At 54.7% G+C, this 18,067-nt stretch overlaps 2 protein-coding genes across 5 annotated transcripts in view; both read left to right on the top strand.

The window, feature by feature from the left end:
• Positions 1–4,502, top strand: part of C7H11orf80 (chromosome 7 C11orf80 homolog) — a 56,318-nt gene extending 51,816 nt beyond the window's left edge. For all 3 annotated transcript variants that reach the window (XM_039546026.1, XM_039546023.1, XM_039546025.1), the window contains 3 exons: positions 1,907–2,024; positions 3,126–3,409; positions 4,367–4,502. In XM_039546026.1, coding sequence (XP_039401960.1) covers positions 1,907–2,024; positions 3,126–3,409; positions 4,367–4,420 — 456 coding nt within the window. In that variant the 3' untranslated portion in view covers positions 4,421–4,502. The remainder of the gene's footprint in view (positions 1–1,906; positions 2,025–3,125; positions 3,410–4,366) is intronic.
• Positions 4,503–10,560: 6,058 nt separating this feature from the next.
• On the top strand, positions 10,561–17,291 carry RCE1 (Ras converting CAAX endopeptidase 1). Of its 2 annotated transcripts, none has more exons than XM_039482818.1 (8): positions 10,561–10,879; positions 12,627–12,729; positions 13,275–13,358; positions 13,918–13,996; positions 14,541–14,708; positions 15,344–15,415; positions 16,444–16,506; positions 16,934–17,291. In XM_039482818.1, exons 1-8 carry the CDS (start codon positions 10,689–10,691, stop codon positions 17,161–17,163), a joined length of 990 nt encoding a protein of 329 aa, XP_039338752.1. In that variant the 5' UTR covers positions 10,561–10,688; the 3' UTR covers positions 17,164–17,291. The 2 variants fall into 2 exon arrangements, with proteins under 2 accessions (XP_039338752.1, XP_039338753.1); XM_039482819.1 differs by lacking the exon at positions 10,561–10,879 and adding an exon at positions 11,205–11,248 and having other exon boundaries at positions 16,934–17,289.
• The last annotated feature ends 776 nt before the right edge of the window (positions 17,292–18,067 follow it).

The following is an 18,067-nucleotide window of genomic DNA, read 5'->3' as shown; positions in this document are numbered from 1 at the left end:
AATTTTAAATGAAGCTTCTTAAACATTTAAAAAAGCCTTATTTACTTTACATACAATAATAGTTTAGTTTTATTACAGACTTATAGAAAGAGACCTTCTAAAAACGTTAAAATGTATTACTGGCACGCGCAACCTTAAATTAGAGTGAATAAATGAAGATTCGGCACACCACTCCTGAAAGGTTGCCGACCCCTGCTCTAGATGTTAGACGTGCATTAGCATTTTACCTAGATAGAATGAAACCATTCAAAAAATCACAGAGACTGTTCATCTCCACAACTGAACGATCAAAGGGATCTGCAATATCAAAACAAAGACTTTCAAAATGGATCTCCAATTGCATCCACCTATTATATCAACAACAAAAAAGGGAACCCCCAACAGGGATCAGAGCCCATTTGACGAGATCAATATCAGCCTCAACAGCCTTTTTGAATAATGTACCACTCACAGAGATACGTCGAGCCACCACTTGGGCGTCTGAACACACATTCATTAATCTCTACGCAATAATGCAAAGCTCAGGCTCAGATACAATACTAGGCCGAACAGTGCTAGCATCAACTAGGCATTCAACTCCGCAGCCCATCCATCCACAGTAGGGCACTGCTTTACAGTCACCTGAAGTGGAGCATCCACAGGGACAGCACGCAAAGAAGAAGAGAGGGTTACTCACCACGTGCAGTAACTGAGGTTCTTGGAGATGTGTCCCCCTGTGGGTGTTCCACTACCCACCTTCCTCCCCTCTACTTCGGAGTTCGCATTAAAGACTCCGTGGTAGAAAAGGAACTGAAGGGGTCAGGCCGTGCACATGCTAGATGGAAGTGCTAATGGCACTGCGAGACAGCTACTGCGCATGTATATCCTGACCAGGCATTGCTACTGAAAATCTCCCATCGAACGGTGCCGGGATGCACCAACACCTGAAGTGAAGCACCCACAGAGATACTCATTTTGAAATACCTCAATTACTGCACAATGTGAGTAACCCTCTCATTCCTCTTTTCTGAGATATGCTTTTACTGTAGACAAGTGTTTGGTAAATACCCAGGGAGCTAAGGACAAGCCAAAGAGAAGCACGGTGTACTGATAATGCTGATCTGTCATTACAAATCTCAGAAACTACTGTGGCTTGGGAAAATCACTACATGGAAGTAAGCATCCTGAAGATTGAGGGCAGCAAGCCAGTCATTGTGATTCAAAGTGGGGAGAATAGTAGTTAGCGTGACCATGTGGAATCTCATGTAATTGATGTACTTGTTGAGACGCAGACTGAGGATAGATATCACGCTCCTCCCTTGGACTTGGGGAGCAGGAAGTACCGTGAGTAGAATCCCTTTCTCCAGTTCCAAAGGGGAACCTCCTCTCTGGCCCCTGAAACCTGGAAAGAGTGTGCAAAATCTTATCTAACTATTAATAATAAACTAAACTTAAGGGTACTGCTAAGCTAGCCACAACTAACAGCTATATACAGAAAAATCACAGCGCTATGGAATAAAGCCTGAGGGGAAAAGAGTCTGAGCACTCTGACTCAAGCCGTGGGAGGTGAGAAGGAAGGGTGTAGTGAAGTCCTTAAATATCCAGGGGAGAGGCTAAGGGGTCAGGTGGTGAAAGCGCTGCCCCATGTGTACTGTTAGGTAAAGTTCTCTGGCTTTGGTGCACTGGGCACACACTGACCTGAGCAGAATACACGTCTGCAACCACTCTGTGGGATAGCTACCCAAAATGCACTTGTACTGCCAGGCATGCAGCTGAGAGCACCGTGCTTGGCTGTGGGGAGCAGTGCAGTCAGTTCTGCATGGCTGCTTTTGCATCAGTTCAGCCTCCCCTACCCAGTTCTCCAGTGTAGCCAGGTTGGCAGAACTGTCCCCTGCTCATCAGACTTAATGAAGGTAACTTTCAACAGCAGGTACCTGAAGATGCCAACCCAGCCTGGCTTGCTGCGTGTGACTTACCAACAGCTGGCCAGAAGCTGTCACAGGAAGAGGCATCTGACAGCATCAATTCTGTCGATTCAGAGCCGGGTAAAACAATGTCCAGAGGACGCACATTCCCTCTGAACACACACAGAGCTCCTCTAGGTGATAGCCACCCAGACGCCCCACAAATGCTCTTTCCGGTGACCACACTGGGGCTTGGATCCAGCCACCTTTGTACTAGAAAAGTAGATAAACAGGCCAGCAGTTCATAGAACAACCACAATCATATTGCCTGTTATTCTTTGCATGACTGAATTAGGGCCCCTATTGTGCCAGGCTCTGCACAGACCCTCCCCGACTGAGATCAGACTCACATCAGACTGAGCACTGTGTAGCCCAACAGTGAGAGACAATCAGAATAGACATAGGGTGTGAGGGGAAACAGAGGTACCGAGGGGGGAAGGGACTTGCCCAAGGTCATGCCGCAGGCCAGTGGCAGAGCTGGTAATAGAGCCCAAGAGTCCTGTGCCCTGCTCCCTGGGCTGGGCTCTCTCTACCCTTAACATCCCTTAATATCTTATTCCTTTCTCTAACCCCCTCGCCCTTCCTTCCCCACTGAGCAGCCCCATGATGGCTCTGAGATCATTTTCCTGTGCAGTTTCTATTTCCCTTACCACAGCACTGGAGTTGATTGAATGGCCTGCTCTTGTCTGCATTTACACATGCTCACAGTGGATTTTGCCCACCATTTGTCCATAGATTTCATGGTCAGGGACTATTCTGATCATCGGGCATGACCCCCTGCATCAAACAGGCCAGAGAACCTCACCCAGTGATTCCTGCATTCAGCATCGATCCAGTGGTGGAGCTAGAACATACCATTCAGGGAGACATCCGGCTGGATGTAAAGCTGCTAAGGGATGGAGAATCCCAACCAGGGGGAATCTCCCTCCTGGCTAAACATTTTCCCCTTATTCCTAGTGTGAATTTATTCAGCCTTACAGCTGCTGGCTCTGCTCAGTCTGTGTCTACCAGATTCACGAGCCCCCTAGGATTACATGTGGCCTTTGCCGAGCCTGGCAAAGAGGTCCCATTTGCCTACAGCATGGTATCAGACACTGGGTAACTAGCTCTGCAGCATTTCCCAGTGATAGAACAGTATAAGACAGTTATCGCGAGAGCATCACGTTCATTTTATGTTTACAGCCTCTCTGGAGGACAGAGCTGACTTGTGGGGAGAAATGAGTGAAACTAAGAGGAGGAAGACAGCAACCATGGAGAACAATGCACGTCGGGCTCTGGAGCAAGAGCCACTGGGTGGCTTGCAGGAGAGGACAGACGATCTCATGACAGACTTTGGCAGCCAGCTGAGTTTTTGCCTGTGGAGTCCCAAGGAAGGAGCAGATGCCAGGATGTTCCTAGGTGAAAGAGAGGAGGGCTTTACAGCTGTATCAGAGGGCAGAGCCAGAAGCAGTGAGAATCTGTGGCAGGTTGGTCAGGGAAGAAGCTCTCCAGAAATCAAACTCGGTTTGAGTAAAAGGGAAGGGTCAAACTGGATGGCACCCACAAGGCCATGTTCTCCAGTACTGAGGGGTGGTGTGGCCTGGAGGAAGGAGCGTGGGCTTCAGAATCAATCGGTGCTGAGTTCGAATGTGTCTTCCCTCTCTACCTGACTTTCCCTGTCTGCAAAATGGGGATAACACTAACCCAACTACCAGAGGGAGCTGTGACTACAGGTATGAATGTGTGGAAAGGATTTTGAGAGGCTTAGATAGAGGGGCTAAGGATTATCAGTCAGGAGTAATACATCAACATGGCTATGGGGATTTCTTTTAAAAAATCCTTCTAGATTATGCAAAAGTCTGGGTTTGGTTTTCAGAGGAGAGCAAGGTGGGCTGGGAGTGTGGAGCTCAGAGAAGGAAGTGGAGAGGGGCCTAGTGGGTTAGAGCACAGGTGCAGGGACTGGGAATCAGGACTCCTGGGTTCTAGTCCCAGCTCTGGGAAGGGAGGGGAGCCAGGATTCCAGGAGCCCACTGAGATCTGTGGGAATCACATACACTTCATATCTTGACCAAATAGGGCCCTGTTTAGACCAAGGGAAAGACTGGAAGTTCTTTGGAGTGGAGACTTCCATTTACTGTTTGAAAAAGGCACCAGTCATCTGTGGTGCCAGGCTTTTGGTAGCCCAACATAAGGGGCCTGATTTTGAGGGTGGTGGCCAAGCACTGTCTGGAAATCAGGGTCCTTACAGCATCTCTAGTTGGATGCTCAAAAAATGAGGCACCTGATGTCACTCTGCTTTGGAAGAGTTTGGCCTGGATGTGTGAGCAGTACCTGGCATGGGAGGACATGGGCTCCAGGTGCTGCTGTAACCTCCCTCGCCAGTGGAGAGGCTTCTCTGCTCCTGTCTAGTCACAGACCAATGCCTGTTTGTATTTGTCCCGCAGAGCGACCACTTGTGGCTGCAAGAGATTTCCAACCTTTCTGAATGGACATCCTGAAATGGAGATGCCCTTAGCCGAGGGTATGAGAACAGCTGTGCTCCCCCATGCAAACAAAGCCAAATAAAGACCATCCATTCAATGGGGTTCTTGTTCTTTATTGCTGGATGACAGTAAGGGCTAGGAGCCCCAATATGCACAAGAACACCTCTGTGCTACGCACTGTACAAAAATGGAACAAAGTTGGTCCCTTGCCTCAAAGAGCTGACAGTCTTGTATTAGAAGGAGGGAGGGCAGATGGCTTTGTGGTCAAGGGACATGACAGTGGTGCAGGACTCCTGAGTTCTTCTTTGAGTATATGTCCCGTGGGAGCTCCACCATAGGATGTTTGTGTCTTGTGTGCTCTTGATTGAAGACTGCAAAGTAGTGCTCATGGGCCTGCCCCTGTGCAGAACACCTCATGCTGGGTGGTGGGCTCAGGTCCTCCTCAACTGCTGGCAGCTCAAGACAGTCTTTGCTGTTAGTTTCCCACTTTTCTTTCTTTAGTTTTGTTTCATAGTTTTGTTTTGTTTTGTGGAGGGGGTTTTCTGCCTCCTTCTTCTGAAGCCTTTGTTTGTGCTGGAGCACAATTTGTTATGCCTAAGACCCCAGGGTTTAAGCCCTGACAGACCTGCTACAAGTTTTTTCCCAACAGTGACGGACATTTGAGTTGCCTATGATGTTTGGGGGACTCCCATATCCCCTCAGGCTGAATAGCCTGCTCCGCCGGTGCCACAACAGGTGCAGTGGCACCAGGCTCCTTGGTTGGCAACGTGGTACCAATGGGCCCTGTGGCCCCCAACGCAGCCTCTGGTGGTGGCTCACTCCGTGGCCGGAGCCTCGGAGAGAGACCGCCAGCCTCCCTATCTCAGCCTCCCAGGAAGGAGTCGGTGGGCGTTCATCTCTGGTTCCGTGCCCGGAGGATGACCAAGTGGTGGGACCTCCGGCACAGGTGGGTACGCAGAGTACTGCACCCCCACCTTCATCCTTCCCGATGAGGTGATTACGGCCCCTCCTCCATCTGTTCCACAGGAGGACTCTAAGGCCCACCAGGAACTATTGAAAAGGGTGGCATTGAGCCTCAACCTTCAAGCCAAGGAGGTGGAGGAACCCTCGGACTCCCTCTTCAACGTCCTATCTGCCTCGGTGCCGGGCAGGATGGCTCTCCCACTCCATGAAGGGGTGGCGAAAATTTCAAACACCTTGTGGTAAACCCCCGTTTCCTTGCCCCCCATCTCTAAGAGGGCGGAATGGAAGTACTTTGTGCCCACCAAGGGGCATGAATACCTGTACACCCACCCTGCCCCTAACTCCCTGATGGTCGAGTCGGTCAACCACAGGGAGAGGCAGGGTCAACCAGCCCCTACTCCGAAAAATAAAGACTCAAGGAGGCTGGACTTATTCAGGAGAAAGGTTTATTTGTCCTCAAGTTTCCAGTTAAGGGTGGCAAACCATCAAGCCCTCCTAAGGTGGTATGAGTTCAATTTGTGGGGCTCTCTGCCCGAATCTGAGGACTCCCTCCCGGAGCGTGACAGGAAGGAGTTCAAAGCTCTGGTGGCGGAGGGTACAGCAGCTACCAGGGCAATCCTGCAGGCAGCATCGGATGCCACTGATACGGCGGCAAGGTCTATGGCCTCCGCGGTGTCCATGAGGAGGGCGTCGTGACTCCTACTGTCTGGGCTGTCCAGTGAGGCACAGAACTCCTTGCAGGAACTTTCGTTCGACAGCAAGGCCCTGTTTGCGAACAGACGGACGTGAAATTGCACGGCCTGAAAGATTCCCGCACAACGCTTAAGACACTTGGCCTCTATGTCCCAGCTCCAGCTAGACCAAGTTGAAGCCTCAGCTGGCTCCCACCCAGGCCACCCACTCTAAATATGAGCCCCCTTATAAAAAGTCTTGGGACTATAAGAAACATCCACCGAGGCGGTCCTGAGCCTGGGCCTTCCAAGGGCAAACAGGCAGGAAAATGTCAGTTTTGATGGGACACCCAGGGGCGATTTATCAGTTCATACCAGGGATCCACCCACAGTAAAGCTTCCCTTCTCCAACCGGTTGCGTGGTTTTCTCCCAGAGTGGTCGCAGCTGACCTCGGACCGATAGGTCCTCAACACTGTCTCCCAGGGCTACACCCTCCAGTTTACCTCTACCCCACCCAACCGCCCCCGTCCCTCCTGGGGGACCCCTCTCACAAGGCCCTGCTCAAGCAGGAGGTGGGGTGGCTCCTTGGTTTAGGAGTGGTGGAAGTGGTGCCAGTGAAGTTCAAACACAAGGGGTACTATTCCCGCTATTTCCTTATCCTAAAGGCCAAAGAGGGGCTCAGGCCCATCCTGGACCTGCGAGGCCTGAACCAGTATGTGGTAAAGCTCAAGTTTCGCATGGTCTCTCTGGCCTCCATCATCCCCTCCCTGGATCCCAGGGACTGGTACACCGCCCTCGATCTGAAGGACACGTACTTCTACATTCATATATTCCAGAGGCACAGGCGTTTCCTCCGTTTCACGGTTGGGCAGGAACACTACCAATTTACGGTCCCATTTGGCCTGTCCACTGTTCACAGGGTGTTCATGAAATGCATGTCTGCGGTGGTGGCCTACCTCAGATGTCGTGGGGTTCAGATCTTCCCCTATCTCGATGACTGGCTGGTCAAGGGCAGCTCCAGGTCGCAGGTGCGGAATCACATGGCGCTCCTCCTGTCCACATGCACCACTCTGGGCCTGTTGGTAAATGACACCGAGTCCACGTTAGTCCCAATGCAGCACATAGAGTTTATTGGGGCAGTCCTGGATGTGACATCGGCCAGGGCCACCAGGCAGATTTGAGACCCTAAAAGGGCTCATCAACACGGTCACAAGGTTCCCTGTGACGGCGTGACCACAGCCAGAGCATGCCTCCAGCTCCTGGGTCACATGTCGGCATGCACATATGTGGTTCGTCACACCAGACTCAGGATGAGGCCCTCCAGCTCCGGTTGGCCTCAGTATTCTCCCAGTCCAGAGACGGGAGAACTGTGCCCGAACTGGGGCGCACCTCCCTACAGTGGTGGTCCGCCCTGGGTAACATGCTCCATGGGGTCCCATTCAGGGGCAGGCCCCCATTGGTGGAGCTAGTGTCCGACACGTCGGACCTGGGGTGGGGGGACCATTTTGGGAATGTTCAGACCCAAGGTCTGTGGTCTGCACAGGACCTTTCCCTGCATATAAACATCAAGGAGCTCCAGGCAGTCCGGCTGGCATGCATGGCCTTCCACTCACACCTGGAGGGCAGAGTGGTCAGGGTTCTCACGGACAACACAGCCTCGATGTTTTACATCAACAGGCAAGGCGGGGCCTGCTCCTCTGCCCTCTGCCAGGAAGCCCTCAGGCTGTGGGACTTCTGTATAGCCCACAACATTTGCCTACAGGCCTACCACTTACCGGACACCCAGAACTCGTGGGCGGATTGCCTGAGCTGAGACTTCTTCTCTCAGCACGAGTCACTACACCCAGAGGTGGTGCACAGGATTTTCCAAGAGTGGGGAACTCCCCAGGTGGACCTGTTCACGACTCGGCAGAACTGCTGGTGTCCCCGCTTTTGCTCCGGGGGTGGGCAGGGTTGGGCTTTGGCACCATCTCCAATGCCTTCCTCCTGTCCTGGTCGGGCCAGCTTCTCTATGCCTTCCCCCTGATCCCGCTGATCGGCAAGGTCTTGGAGAAGATAAAAACGGACAGAGCCCGGGTGCTTCTGATTGCCCTGGCATGGCCCAGGCAACATTGGTACAGGACCCTCACAAGCCTGGCGGTCGCCCTGACGTGGCCATTGCCATTGCCATCCCACCCGGACCTGCTCTCCCAGGACCAGGGCTACCTCCTCCACCCCAACCTAGCGGCACTATCTCACGGCATGGCTGCTCAATCGTTAGGCGGGGAGGAAAGGACGTGCTCAGAAGGGGCTCAGCGCGTCCTCTTGGAAAGCAGACGGCCCTCCACGTGTCAGGCCTACCTGGCAAAGTGGTCTCGGTTTTCCCAGTGGGTAGTCGATCAGGGCGTTTGGCCCATGGCTGCTTTGATCCAACTCATTTTAGATTACTTCCTTCACCTTGGAGCCCAGGGCCAAGCATCCTCGTCCATTAAAGTGCACTTGGCGGCTATATCGGCCTTCCACCCGCCGGTGCAGAGACACACGGTATTCTCCCATGCTATGACTGGCTGATTCCTCAAGGGATTGGATCATCTCCTCCTGTACATTAGGCCCCCAGTCCAGCAGTGGGACCTGAACTTGGTGCTGGCCCGGTTGACGGGTCCCCCGTTTGAACTGCTAGCTACATGCTCCTGGTCGCACCTCTTGCAGGTGGCCTTCCTGGTGGTGATCACATCAGACAGACAGGTCTCGGAGCTCAGGGCCCTGACCTCCGAACCCCCGTACACAGTGTTCCATAAGGATAAGGTCCTGCTCCAACTACATCCTTTGTTCCTCCCCAAGGTGATCTCCACCTACCACATGGGTCAGCATATCTTCCTGCCGGTGCTCTGTCCCAAGCCCCATGCGTCCAGTAAGGAGCGCCTCCTCCACATGCTGGATTTGAGACGGGCTCCGGCCTTTTACCTGGAACGGACAAAGCCATTCAGGAAGTCCTCGCAGATGTTCATCACCTCAGACAAGCGCATGAGAGGTCGGCTGATCTCCACTCAGCGGCTCTCCAACTGGATCACTTTGTGTAGTCGTACCTGTTACGACCTGGCGGGGATTCCCCTCCCGCCGATTGTAAGGGCACACTCGACTAGGGTGAAAGCCTGGTCAGCTGCCTTTTTAGCCCATGTTCCCATTCTGGACATTTGTAGGGCTGCCACATGGTCTTCCATTCACACTTCACCTTGTATTATGCGATCATCTCCCAAACCAGAGAGGATGCTGGGTTTGGCAGGGCAGTACTCCATCCTGAGAGTCTGTGAACTCCTACCCATCTCCAACAGGTATAGCTTGGAATTACCTATTGTGGAATGCACATGCGCAATCACTCGAAGAAGAAAAGACAGTTACCTTTTCCATAACTGGTGTTCTTCAAGATGTGTTGCTCATGTCTATTCCACATCCCGCCCTCCTTCCCCTCTGTTGGAGTTGTCTGGCAAGAAGGAACTGCGGGTGGAGGAGCGCTCAGCGCCTCTTATACTGCACCATGGAGGCACCACTCCAGGGGCCACCAGGGGTGCTCCCCTATGGGTACTGCTAGGGAAAAAACTTCCGGCACCAGTGCACATGGCGAGCACACACACCTACTGTGGAATGGACATGAGCAACACATCTTGAAGAATACCAGTTACAGAAAAGGTAACTGTCTTTTTGCTGTCTTTTATTATCTATCCCTTTCTTAATGAGTCCCAACATTAGTGAGGAATGCTGTGGAGGAAGCGGGGAGTGACCAGGAAGTGCTGAAGGGTTGTAAGGGAAGAGAATTATCAGAAAGTTCTGGGGACATGCACTGGGGAGGGGGTGTGATCAGGGAGTGCTGAGGGGTAGCGGGAGGGGAGGGGTGTGTGTGTGTGTGTGTGAGAGAGACAGAGAGAGACTGGGGAATGATGGTGGGGAGAGGGGTTGACCAAGAAGTTCTGGGAGGTAAGGGGGAGTGACTGGGAAGTGCTGGGGGAGGGTAATGGGGGTGACGAGGAGTGCTGGGGAAGTGGCTGGTGAGTCCTGGGGGGTAATGGGGGTGACTGGTGAGTGCTGGTGGGGTAATGGGGGTGACTGGGGAGGAGAGGTAGTGGGGAGGGTTAGGGAGTAGCAGGGGAGGGGGCTGACTGGGGGTAATGAGGGGTGACTGGTGAGTGCTGGGGAGGATGTGGGGAGGGAACAGGAGTACTGGGGGAAGAGCGAGGGTGACGGGATGGCTGGGGGAGTAGTGGGGAAGAGGGGGACTGGGTAGAGTTAGGGAGTAGCCGGGGAGGGTGGGGTGACTGGGGTGGGCTGGGGAGTAGTGGGAAGGGGATCATGGGGGCGCTGGGAGAGTAGTGGGAGGGGGACCGCGGAGAGTTAGGGAGTAGCCGGGGAGGGTGACCGGGGTGGGCTGGGGAGAGAGCGGGCCGGAGCGGGGACCGGGGCGGGCTGGGGTAGTGGGGGGGACCAGGCGGCTGGGCTGCTCGAGCGGGGCAGGCGGGCTGCGGGCAGATCCCGGGGCGCGGGGAAGGGCCCGGCTCTCCCGTCACGGGGCGCGGTGCACAGGCCGCCGGCGCTATGGGGGTGCCTCGGCCCGTCCCGGTCCCTCCCTCGCTCCCGCCTCTCCCCGTCACGGGGGGCGGGCCGGGCCGGCCGGGCGATGTCGGCTGCAGCGGATGTGGCCCTGGCGGGCCGGAGGCGCCGAGCCCGGTCGACTCCTCTGGGTCCCCGCGGCTGGGCCGGCGCCGGGCCCCGGCTCCCCGCGCTCTGCTGGGCCGCGCTGCTCGCCTGCCTCAGCCTGGCCTGCGCCTACGTGGGCAGCCTCTACGTGTGGAACAGCCACCTGCCCCGGTGAGGGCCCCCCCCGGGACCGACCCCTCCCGCCCCGTGAGTGACCCCCCCCGGGACCGACCCCCCCGCCCCGTGAGTGACCCCGGGACCGACTCCCCTGCCCGTGAGTGACCCCCGGGACCGACCCCCTGCCCCGTGAGTGACCCCTGGGACTGACCCAGCCCCTGGGACTGACCCACCTGCCCTGGTGCGTGACCCCTCCTCCCGATACCAACCTGCCCCAGCCCCCAGGCATCTACCCCAGTGAGTGACCCACCCCTCCCAGAGCGACCACTTGTGGCTGCAAGAGATTTCCAACCTTTCCGAATGGACATCCTGAAATGGAGATGCCCTTGAGGGTATGAGAACAGCTGTGCTCCCCCATGCACAGTGAGTGACCCACCCCCCAGTGAGTGACCCACCCCCTCCCAATACCGACCCACCTGCCCTGGTGAGTGACACCCCCCCCATTCCGACCCACCTGCCCCAGTACCGGTACCGCCTCCCCGGTACCGCCCCGGTGAGTGATTCCCCCTCCTGGTACTGCCCTGAACCCCTCGAGCCCCTGCCTCAGGGAGTGACACCCTCCGCCAGTACCGCCCCGGTGAGTGACCACCCCCCCAGTACCGCCTTGGCCCCCCCAGCCACCTGCCCCGGTGAGTGACCCAACCCCCAGTACTGCCCCGGTGAGTGACCCCCTGGTCCCAACCCACCTGCCCCAGTGAGTGACCCACCTCCTGGTACCGACCCAGTGCCCCCTGGTACCGACCCACCTGCCCTGGTGAGTGACCCCCCTCTCCTGATACCCACCCGCCACCCCTCCAGCCACCTGCCCCAGTGAGTGAGTGTCTAAGTGCACCCGCGTACTGGCCAGCAGACCAGCATCCGCCGAAATGCTGCCTACAAGCAGCGTCATCCAGAGGTGTCACCGATTTTCGGCAGCATTTCGGCGGCGACACCTCTGGATGATGCCACTTGTCGGTGGCGACGCCTATTGACGTTGCCGCTTGTCGGCGGCATTTTGGCAGATGCTCGTCTGCCGCCACGGTCCTCTGTGGCTCGTCATCTGGCGCCCGCCAGACAAAAAAGGTTGGGGACCACTGAGCTAGGCCATCGCTTCTGGCTGGGAGAAACTGTCCAGTGCCTTGGAATGGAAACTCTTTGGGGCAGAGGGGCTGTCTCTTTTCTCCAAGTTTGCGCAGCGCTGGGTGCAATGGAGTTCTGGTCCATGACTGCACAATTCATATAATAATAATAATGGGAACTGACGTAGTGTTGCCTTCCTGAGTCTGCAGAGAGGCTGAAATGATGGCTGGAGGAAGTATGAAGGCCTCAGCCCTCTATGGGAGACAAATGCCAGTGTTAACTGTTGCATGGCCAATAAGCAGATGGAATAGGAGAGGTTGTGGGAATTGGCAGGAAAATCATTAGATGTGAAGAGCCACAAAGATGGGGAAGAAGGAGGGAACTCAGGAAAGGCAGGTGGGGAAGGAAGAGAAATAAAGGCCAGAGGGGAATGGGGTGGGGGAATTCTGCCCCCAACATGCAATTGTCATTAACAGTGGGACTCGGCTCCCTCCCCAAAATGAGCTCAACACCCCTGGCTTACATCAAGACACACAGAGGGAAAAGCATAGCCCAGAGTCACACGATGGGTTCGTGGCAGAGCCAGGAATAGAACCCAGGAGTCCTGAGGACCTAGACCCTAGGCCGCACAACAGAGCAGCCTCCATTCCTCTGCGCCCTGAAGGTTTGTCTCCATTTGCAGAGACCACCCGGCCGTGATCAAGCGGCGATTCACCAGCGTTCTGATCGTCTCCGGCCTCTCGCCACTCTTTGTCTGGCTCTGGAAAGAGCTGACAGGCATTAAGGTAAGATTGTCACCTGGTCTCTATCGCCTCCCTCCCCTCCCCCACCCATCTGCAAGTTGGGCTGCCTACCTGGGAAAGTAGTCATGTGACTCATGTAGCAAGCTGGGACTCCCTTGCAGCTAGCCTGGTCCTTCACATCGCCCCTTCTTCCTGGCTAATCCCATCAGGGAGAATCCTTTTAGTTAGTGCTGTGCCAGCCACTGCCTCACCCTCTGGCTCTGAGTGTTGTATTACATGGGTGCTTGCACACTCTGATTAAGATCAGGCGCCCCTGTCATGCTGGGGACTGCACAGACCCCCCAACCGAAATCACCCATGGTGATAGGTGCTGAACAGGGGCACAGTGAGAGACAGGCCCTGCCCCAAAGAACTCCCAGTCTAAGCAGACACAGGGTTGGAGGGGAAACAAAGGCACCGAGAGGAGAAGGGACTAGCCCAAGGTGTCTGAGCCCTGTGCACTGGGGTGTGGGAGCTGGCTGCAGGGCTGGGCCAGGGGGTGATGGCCTGCATGGTCCTGATCCACGTGTGTCTTGTGTTTTGCTCAGCCAGGTATATCCCTGCTAGTTCTGCTGGGCTTCCGGCTGGAGGGAATCGTGCCAGCGACTCTACTGCCCTTGTTGCTCACCATGGTATGTGTAGGGCTAATTCCCTAGGGGGCTGCCCTGCCCCAACCTGCCAGGCCCCTGATAGAGGCTTTGCTGAGAGCAGGTGCCTGCTTTCTCTTGGGGGCCAATGGTTTGCCCGTCAAACTGCCTTCTCTCCAGCCCCGCTTGCTTTGGCATGCCAGCAAACACAAGAGATGCCAGGCTCAGTGGTCTGCCCTGTGCTGCTGCCCTCGCTGCAGGGCATGGACTCCTCCATTGTGGGGATGTAGTGCAGGCTGCTCTGTCCTGACCTTGCTAGCAAACTGGGCATAGCAGAGCTGCCCCTCTGAGATCAGTTGGAAGGACTGTGACTCACTGAGCAGACAGGGCTTAATAGCCAGATGCCATCTCTAGAAGTGCTGAGCAGAGATTTCCAAACTGCCCAGGGGCTTTAGGTGCCCATTAAAATGCCAGGAAACCAGGCACCCAGATCCTTTATGTGACCTTTGAACAATGGCTGTCTCTGGTGGGGACAGGACTGACAGCTGGGGTAAACCTGAATGCCAAAGGGGACGCTCACTCAGCACCTCCTTTTCTGTGCCAGGTCCTGTTTCTTGGGCCCCTCATTCAGCTCTCGATGGACTGTCCCTGGGACTGGGCTGATGGACTGAAGGTCATGTTTGGTAAGGCCTTGCTATTTAGATTATGGTAGCACGTAGGAACACAGATCAAAATCGTCTCCTCTCATGCTGTGTGCTGGGTGCTGCACGGACACAGTGAGAGACAGTCCCTGCCCTGAGGAGCTCACAGTCTAGCTAGACAAATGGTGGGAGGGGAAACTGGGGCATGGAGAGAGGAAGGGACTCACCTGAGGCCATTGGCAGAGCCAGGATTGTACCCCTGGAGTCCTGGCTCATGCTGCCTGTAACAGCAAGCTGCAGGGAGTGTTGGTGGTGAGCTAAGGGCACTAGGAGGCATACATCACCAGAGCTCTGTGTCCCCTGGGAGCCGCTCAGAGCTAGTGGGAGTGCACAGGGACAAAGAAGGGGGTCCCAGAGTCATGGGAAGGGGGCACCCTCGGCCTAGTCTGTGCTTTTTGCTTGGATCTATTGAGATGAGATGCCCAAGCAGCACTGGTGAGGGGAGCTCTGTGCCAGGTCTCCACAGGACATCCCAGAGATCTCCAGCAATGCCAGACACATAATGCTACCTTCCTTGTCCCTGCAGACCCCCGCTTCTGGGCGCTGTGCCTGAGTGACATGCGCTGGCTCCGCAACCAGGTGATCGCACCCCTGACGGAGGAGCTGGTGTTCCGGGCTTGTATGCTGCCCATGCTTATCCCTTGCACTGGCCTGGGGCCAGCCATCTTCACCTGCCCGCTCTTCTTCGGGGTTGGTGAGTACCCAGCACTGCTCAGGCCCCCTGACTGAGCTGCCCCATGGTAGGCAGAGCTCCCTCCCCAGCCACTGCAAAGCATCCAGGCAGGGTCAACAGTATGGCTCTGAGCACAGCTTCCACCCCCAGGTTGTGGTGGGGGCAGAGTCAGGGTCATGGGACCTAGGCCCAGCATTGCTCCTTCCCACGTCACTTTTCCCCACCCCTCCTCTCTGTCTCCCTTCCTCTTCCTGAACCCAGTGGGGCTGAGGGGGTTGCACTGATCCTACCCCCACCCCCTGAGCAGCTTGGCAAGGGAACCAGTACCTACCTCCTCCCATACAGTGAGGGGGGGAGGCTGAGTTCAGCTTCTCCACTCCCCTCCCCAGGCCCACTGAGCACAAAGCAAGCCCATCTGAGCTAGGGGTGTCTGCCTTGGGTGCAGGAGCATGGATTAGAACCCTCAGCCCTATGCACAACCCCCTGCCTGGTGCCCATTAGGGGCCAGCATGCTCCCAGAGATGGGGAGCAGGTGCAGGTGGGGTTGGTGCAGCCTGGTCCAAGCAGGGTTCTCCTCAGATCAGCTCCTGCCAGTGGAGGCTGGGGAGCGGGTGCCGGGCTGGCCACAGGCACTGATGGACATTTCCCTCTTCCAGCTCACTTCCACCACGTTATTGAGCAGCTACGGTTCCGCCAGGGCAGCGTGGCCAGCATCTTCCTGTCGGCAGGTAGGAAATGGTTGCCAGGGTGATGGTCCTGAACTAAGGACCCCTAGACCAGCACTACCTTAGCCTGCTCTGGGTGCAGCTGGTTGCGTGTGAACCTGCTAGCGTTTCCTCCTCATTACCAGGGGCAGAGGTAATTATGGTCAAATCCCTACCTAGAGCAATCCCACGCATCTAGCCAGCCCTGGAGCTCCCCTGTGCCTGTCTCTGGCTCTTAACTGAGGAGAGTCCCCTCCCTCACTCCCACTCCCGGCCTGCCACCAATGATGTGTGCCTGTACCACAGGCATCTCTGGGGAGAGGAATATGAATTGTCCCACGGTATTGGAGGCTGTTGGGTCAAAAGCACAATGAGAGCAGTGCAAGTTGCTGGGAAGAGTCTGGAGCGAGTTGTGCAGGGGGAGGGGTGAACAGCAGCTTCCCTCCAGAACAGCTGGTGAAGTCTGAGGAGTGGTGAGCAAGGCAGCAACAAGCACCAGAAAAGAAGGGATGCGGTAAGTGGGGAGCCAGTGGATACAACCCTGGTGATTGAGTTCCATTGTCAAAGGGGAGCTAGTAACAGAGCTGAAATAGCCACAGAAGGGATAATACCTAGAAAGAGGAAAAGTTCCAGGAGACCAGTGAAGGAAATAGGGCTACTAAACATCCTGTAGACAAGGTAAAGTGGCAGGAACAGAGACATTGGCAGAGGAGGGTTAATCATTCAATCAATCAAGAAGCCAACACATCAAGGAATACGTGTCTTTATTGAAGCTGGAACTCAAAAGGGTATGAAGGGTGGGGTTTATGTTTGAGTCCATTGTATTTTCTAAATCAAAACTCTTTTGTTCACTAAATGTAAATTGTAATCTAGAAAGTGAGTTTAATTAACATAACTGTAGTTAGTATGGCCTCTCTCTGGATCCCTGGTGGTGGGGGAAGATGTGGCAACCCTGTTTTAAGCGCGCACAGTTTTTGGCCAGAAGTGATCAGTGGTGATGCTGTATGAGGGAATTTCAGTGGCTCTCTAAAAGATTCTGCTCTCTTCTGCAGCTTTCCAGTTCTCATACACAGCTGTCTTCGGGGCCTACACAGCATTCATCTTCATTAGGACAGGTCAGTGCTGCAGGTTGCCTTCCTGTGCAGAGTTCCCTCCCCAGCCTGGCATGGAACCACCAGCCATTTCTCTACCCTCTGCCACAGGGGCTCTAGTGAGATAAGACCAGATGCCTGTCTTGGAAAGAGTCCCTTCCCCTGTTTATGCCCAGTGTTCCTCCCTTATAACCAGTTGGGCTCCAGGGGTTTGCCTCTCCCGCAGGGCAGCCTGCACCCCAGACTCCCACCCCCCTTGTGTCACACATCACCTCCATATAACAAAATTAATTCCGCACATGGATGTAAAAAATTAGAGAGAACACTGGCTCCAGTCCCCCCAAAGCTGTCACAGGGCTGCTTCAGCTCATCCCTAGGCTTGTGAATGCATGGTTGTGGCACATTGTGGTTAAAAAAAACAAAAAAAAAAGTGTTCTCTTCTCCCATCCAGGACACCTGATTGGCCCTGTGTTGTGCCACTCCTTCTGTAACTACATTGGCTTCCCTGCCATCTGTGCTGCCCTGGAGCATCCCCAGCGCCTCACTGTTGTCATCTTCTATGTGCTGGGCATGGTGCTCTTCCTCCTGCTCCTGCACCCCATGACTGACCCAGCTTTCTTTGGAGACATCCCTGTTTGCTCTCTGTCTGCAACCAGTTCTGGCTTCTCTGTGTGCTCCTGACACCTGGGGCACGGGTTTCAGACCCGACAGCCCCCCTCCCCGCCCGAGAGCAAGAGATATATTTTTTTATTATTAAAGTACTTTGGAAGGCGTGCTAACTTGTCTTTCTTCTACTGATTTTGAGGGCTGCTACAGCAGGCCCTCCCCCCGTCCCAATGGGGTAACATCATTTAAATCTGCTTCTGTACCAAATGACTGGAGGATAGCTAATGTGACACCAGTTTTTAAAAGGGCTCCAGAGGTGATCCTGGCAATTACAGCTTAGTAAGCCTGACTTCTAGTAAAGAACAAAATTGTCAGACACAGATGAACAGAATTCATTGGGGAAGAGTCAGTCAACAAGCATGTGAACAAAAAGGACCCAGAGCACTTAGATTTTCAGAAAGCCTTTTTAGCAAGGTGAAGTGTCATGGGATGAGAGAGGGGGAAGGCCCTGTCATAGGTCAGTAACTGGTTTAAAAGATAGGAATAAATGGTCAGTTTTAGGAATGGAGAGAGGTAAATAGTGGTGCCCGTGGGGGTGGGGTCTGTACTAGGACCAGTCCTCTTCATGAGCTACAAAAGGATCTCTCAACATAATCCCAACTGTGCATATAGGACCTGGGGGTGCAGGGGCGGTGTGCAAACAACATTAATAGGCAGCAGGTTTAAAGGGAAGCCTGGACTCTGGTCAGGAAGACTGGACTAGTGCAACCATTGGTCTGACCCTGTTGGGCCATTCTTACGCGTTTTCCAGTAAACCCTCACTTAGGAGCAACCTCAGCACCCAGGTTTTCATAACTCTGCCCACCACCTTAGGGTGGGTCTTTCAAAAGTTTACACCTGACCATTGTTAACACAGCTCTGAAACTAGCATGCAAACGGAAAGTTCGTAGCTTGGACTCTGCTTCCTCATTGCCAGGGC

The sequence above is a fragment of the Mauremys reevesii genome, linkage group 7 (assembly GCF_016161935.1).
Source record: "Mauremys reevesii isolate NIE-2019 linkage group 7, ASM1616193v1, whole genome shotgun sequence".
Classification (NCBI taxonomy): Eukaryota; Metazoa; Chordata; order Testudines; family Geoemydidae; genus Mauremys; species Mauremys reevesii.
Note: the sequence above shows the minus strand (reverse complement) of the source record. Positions and strands in the feature narration are given on the sequence as shown.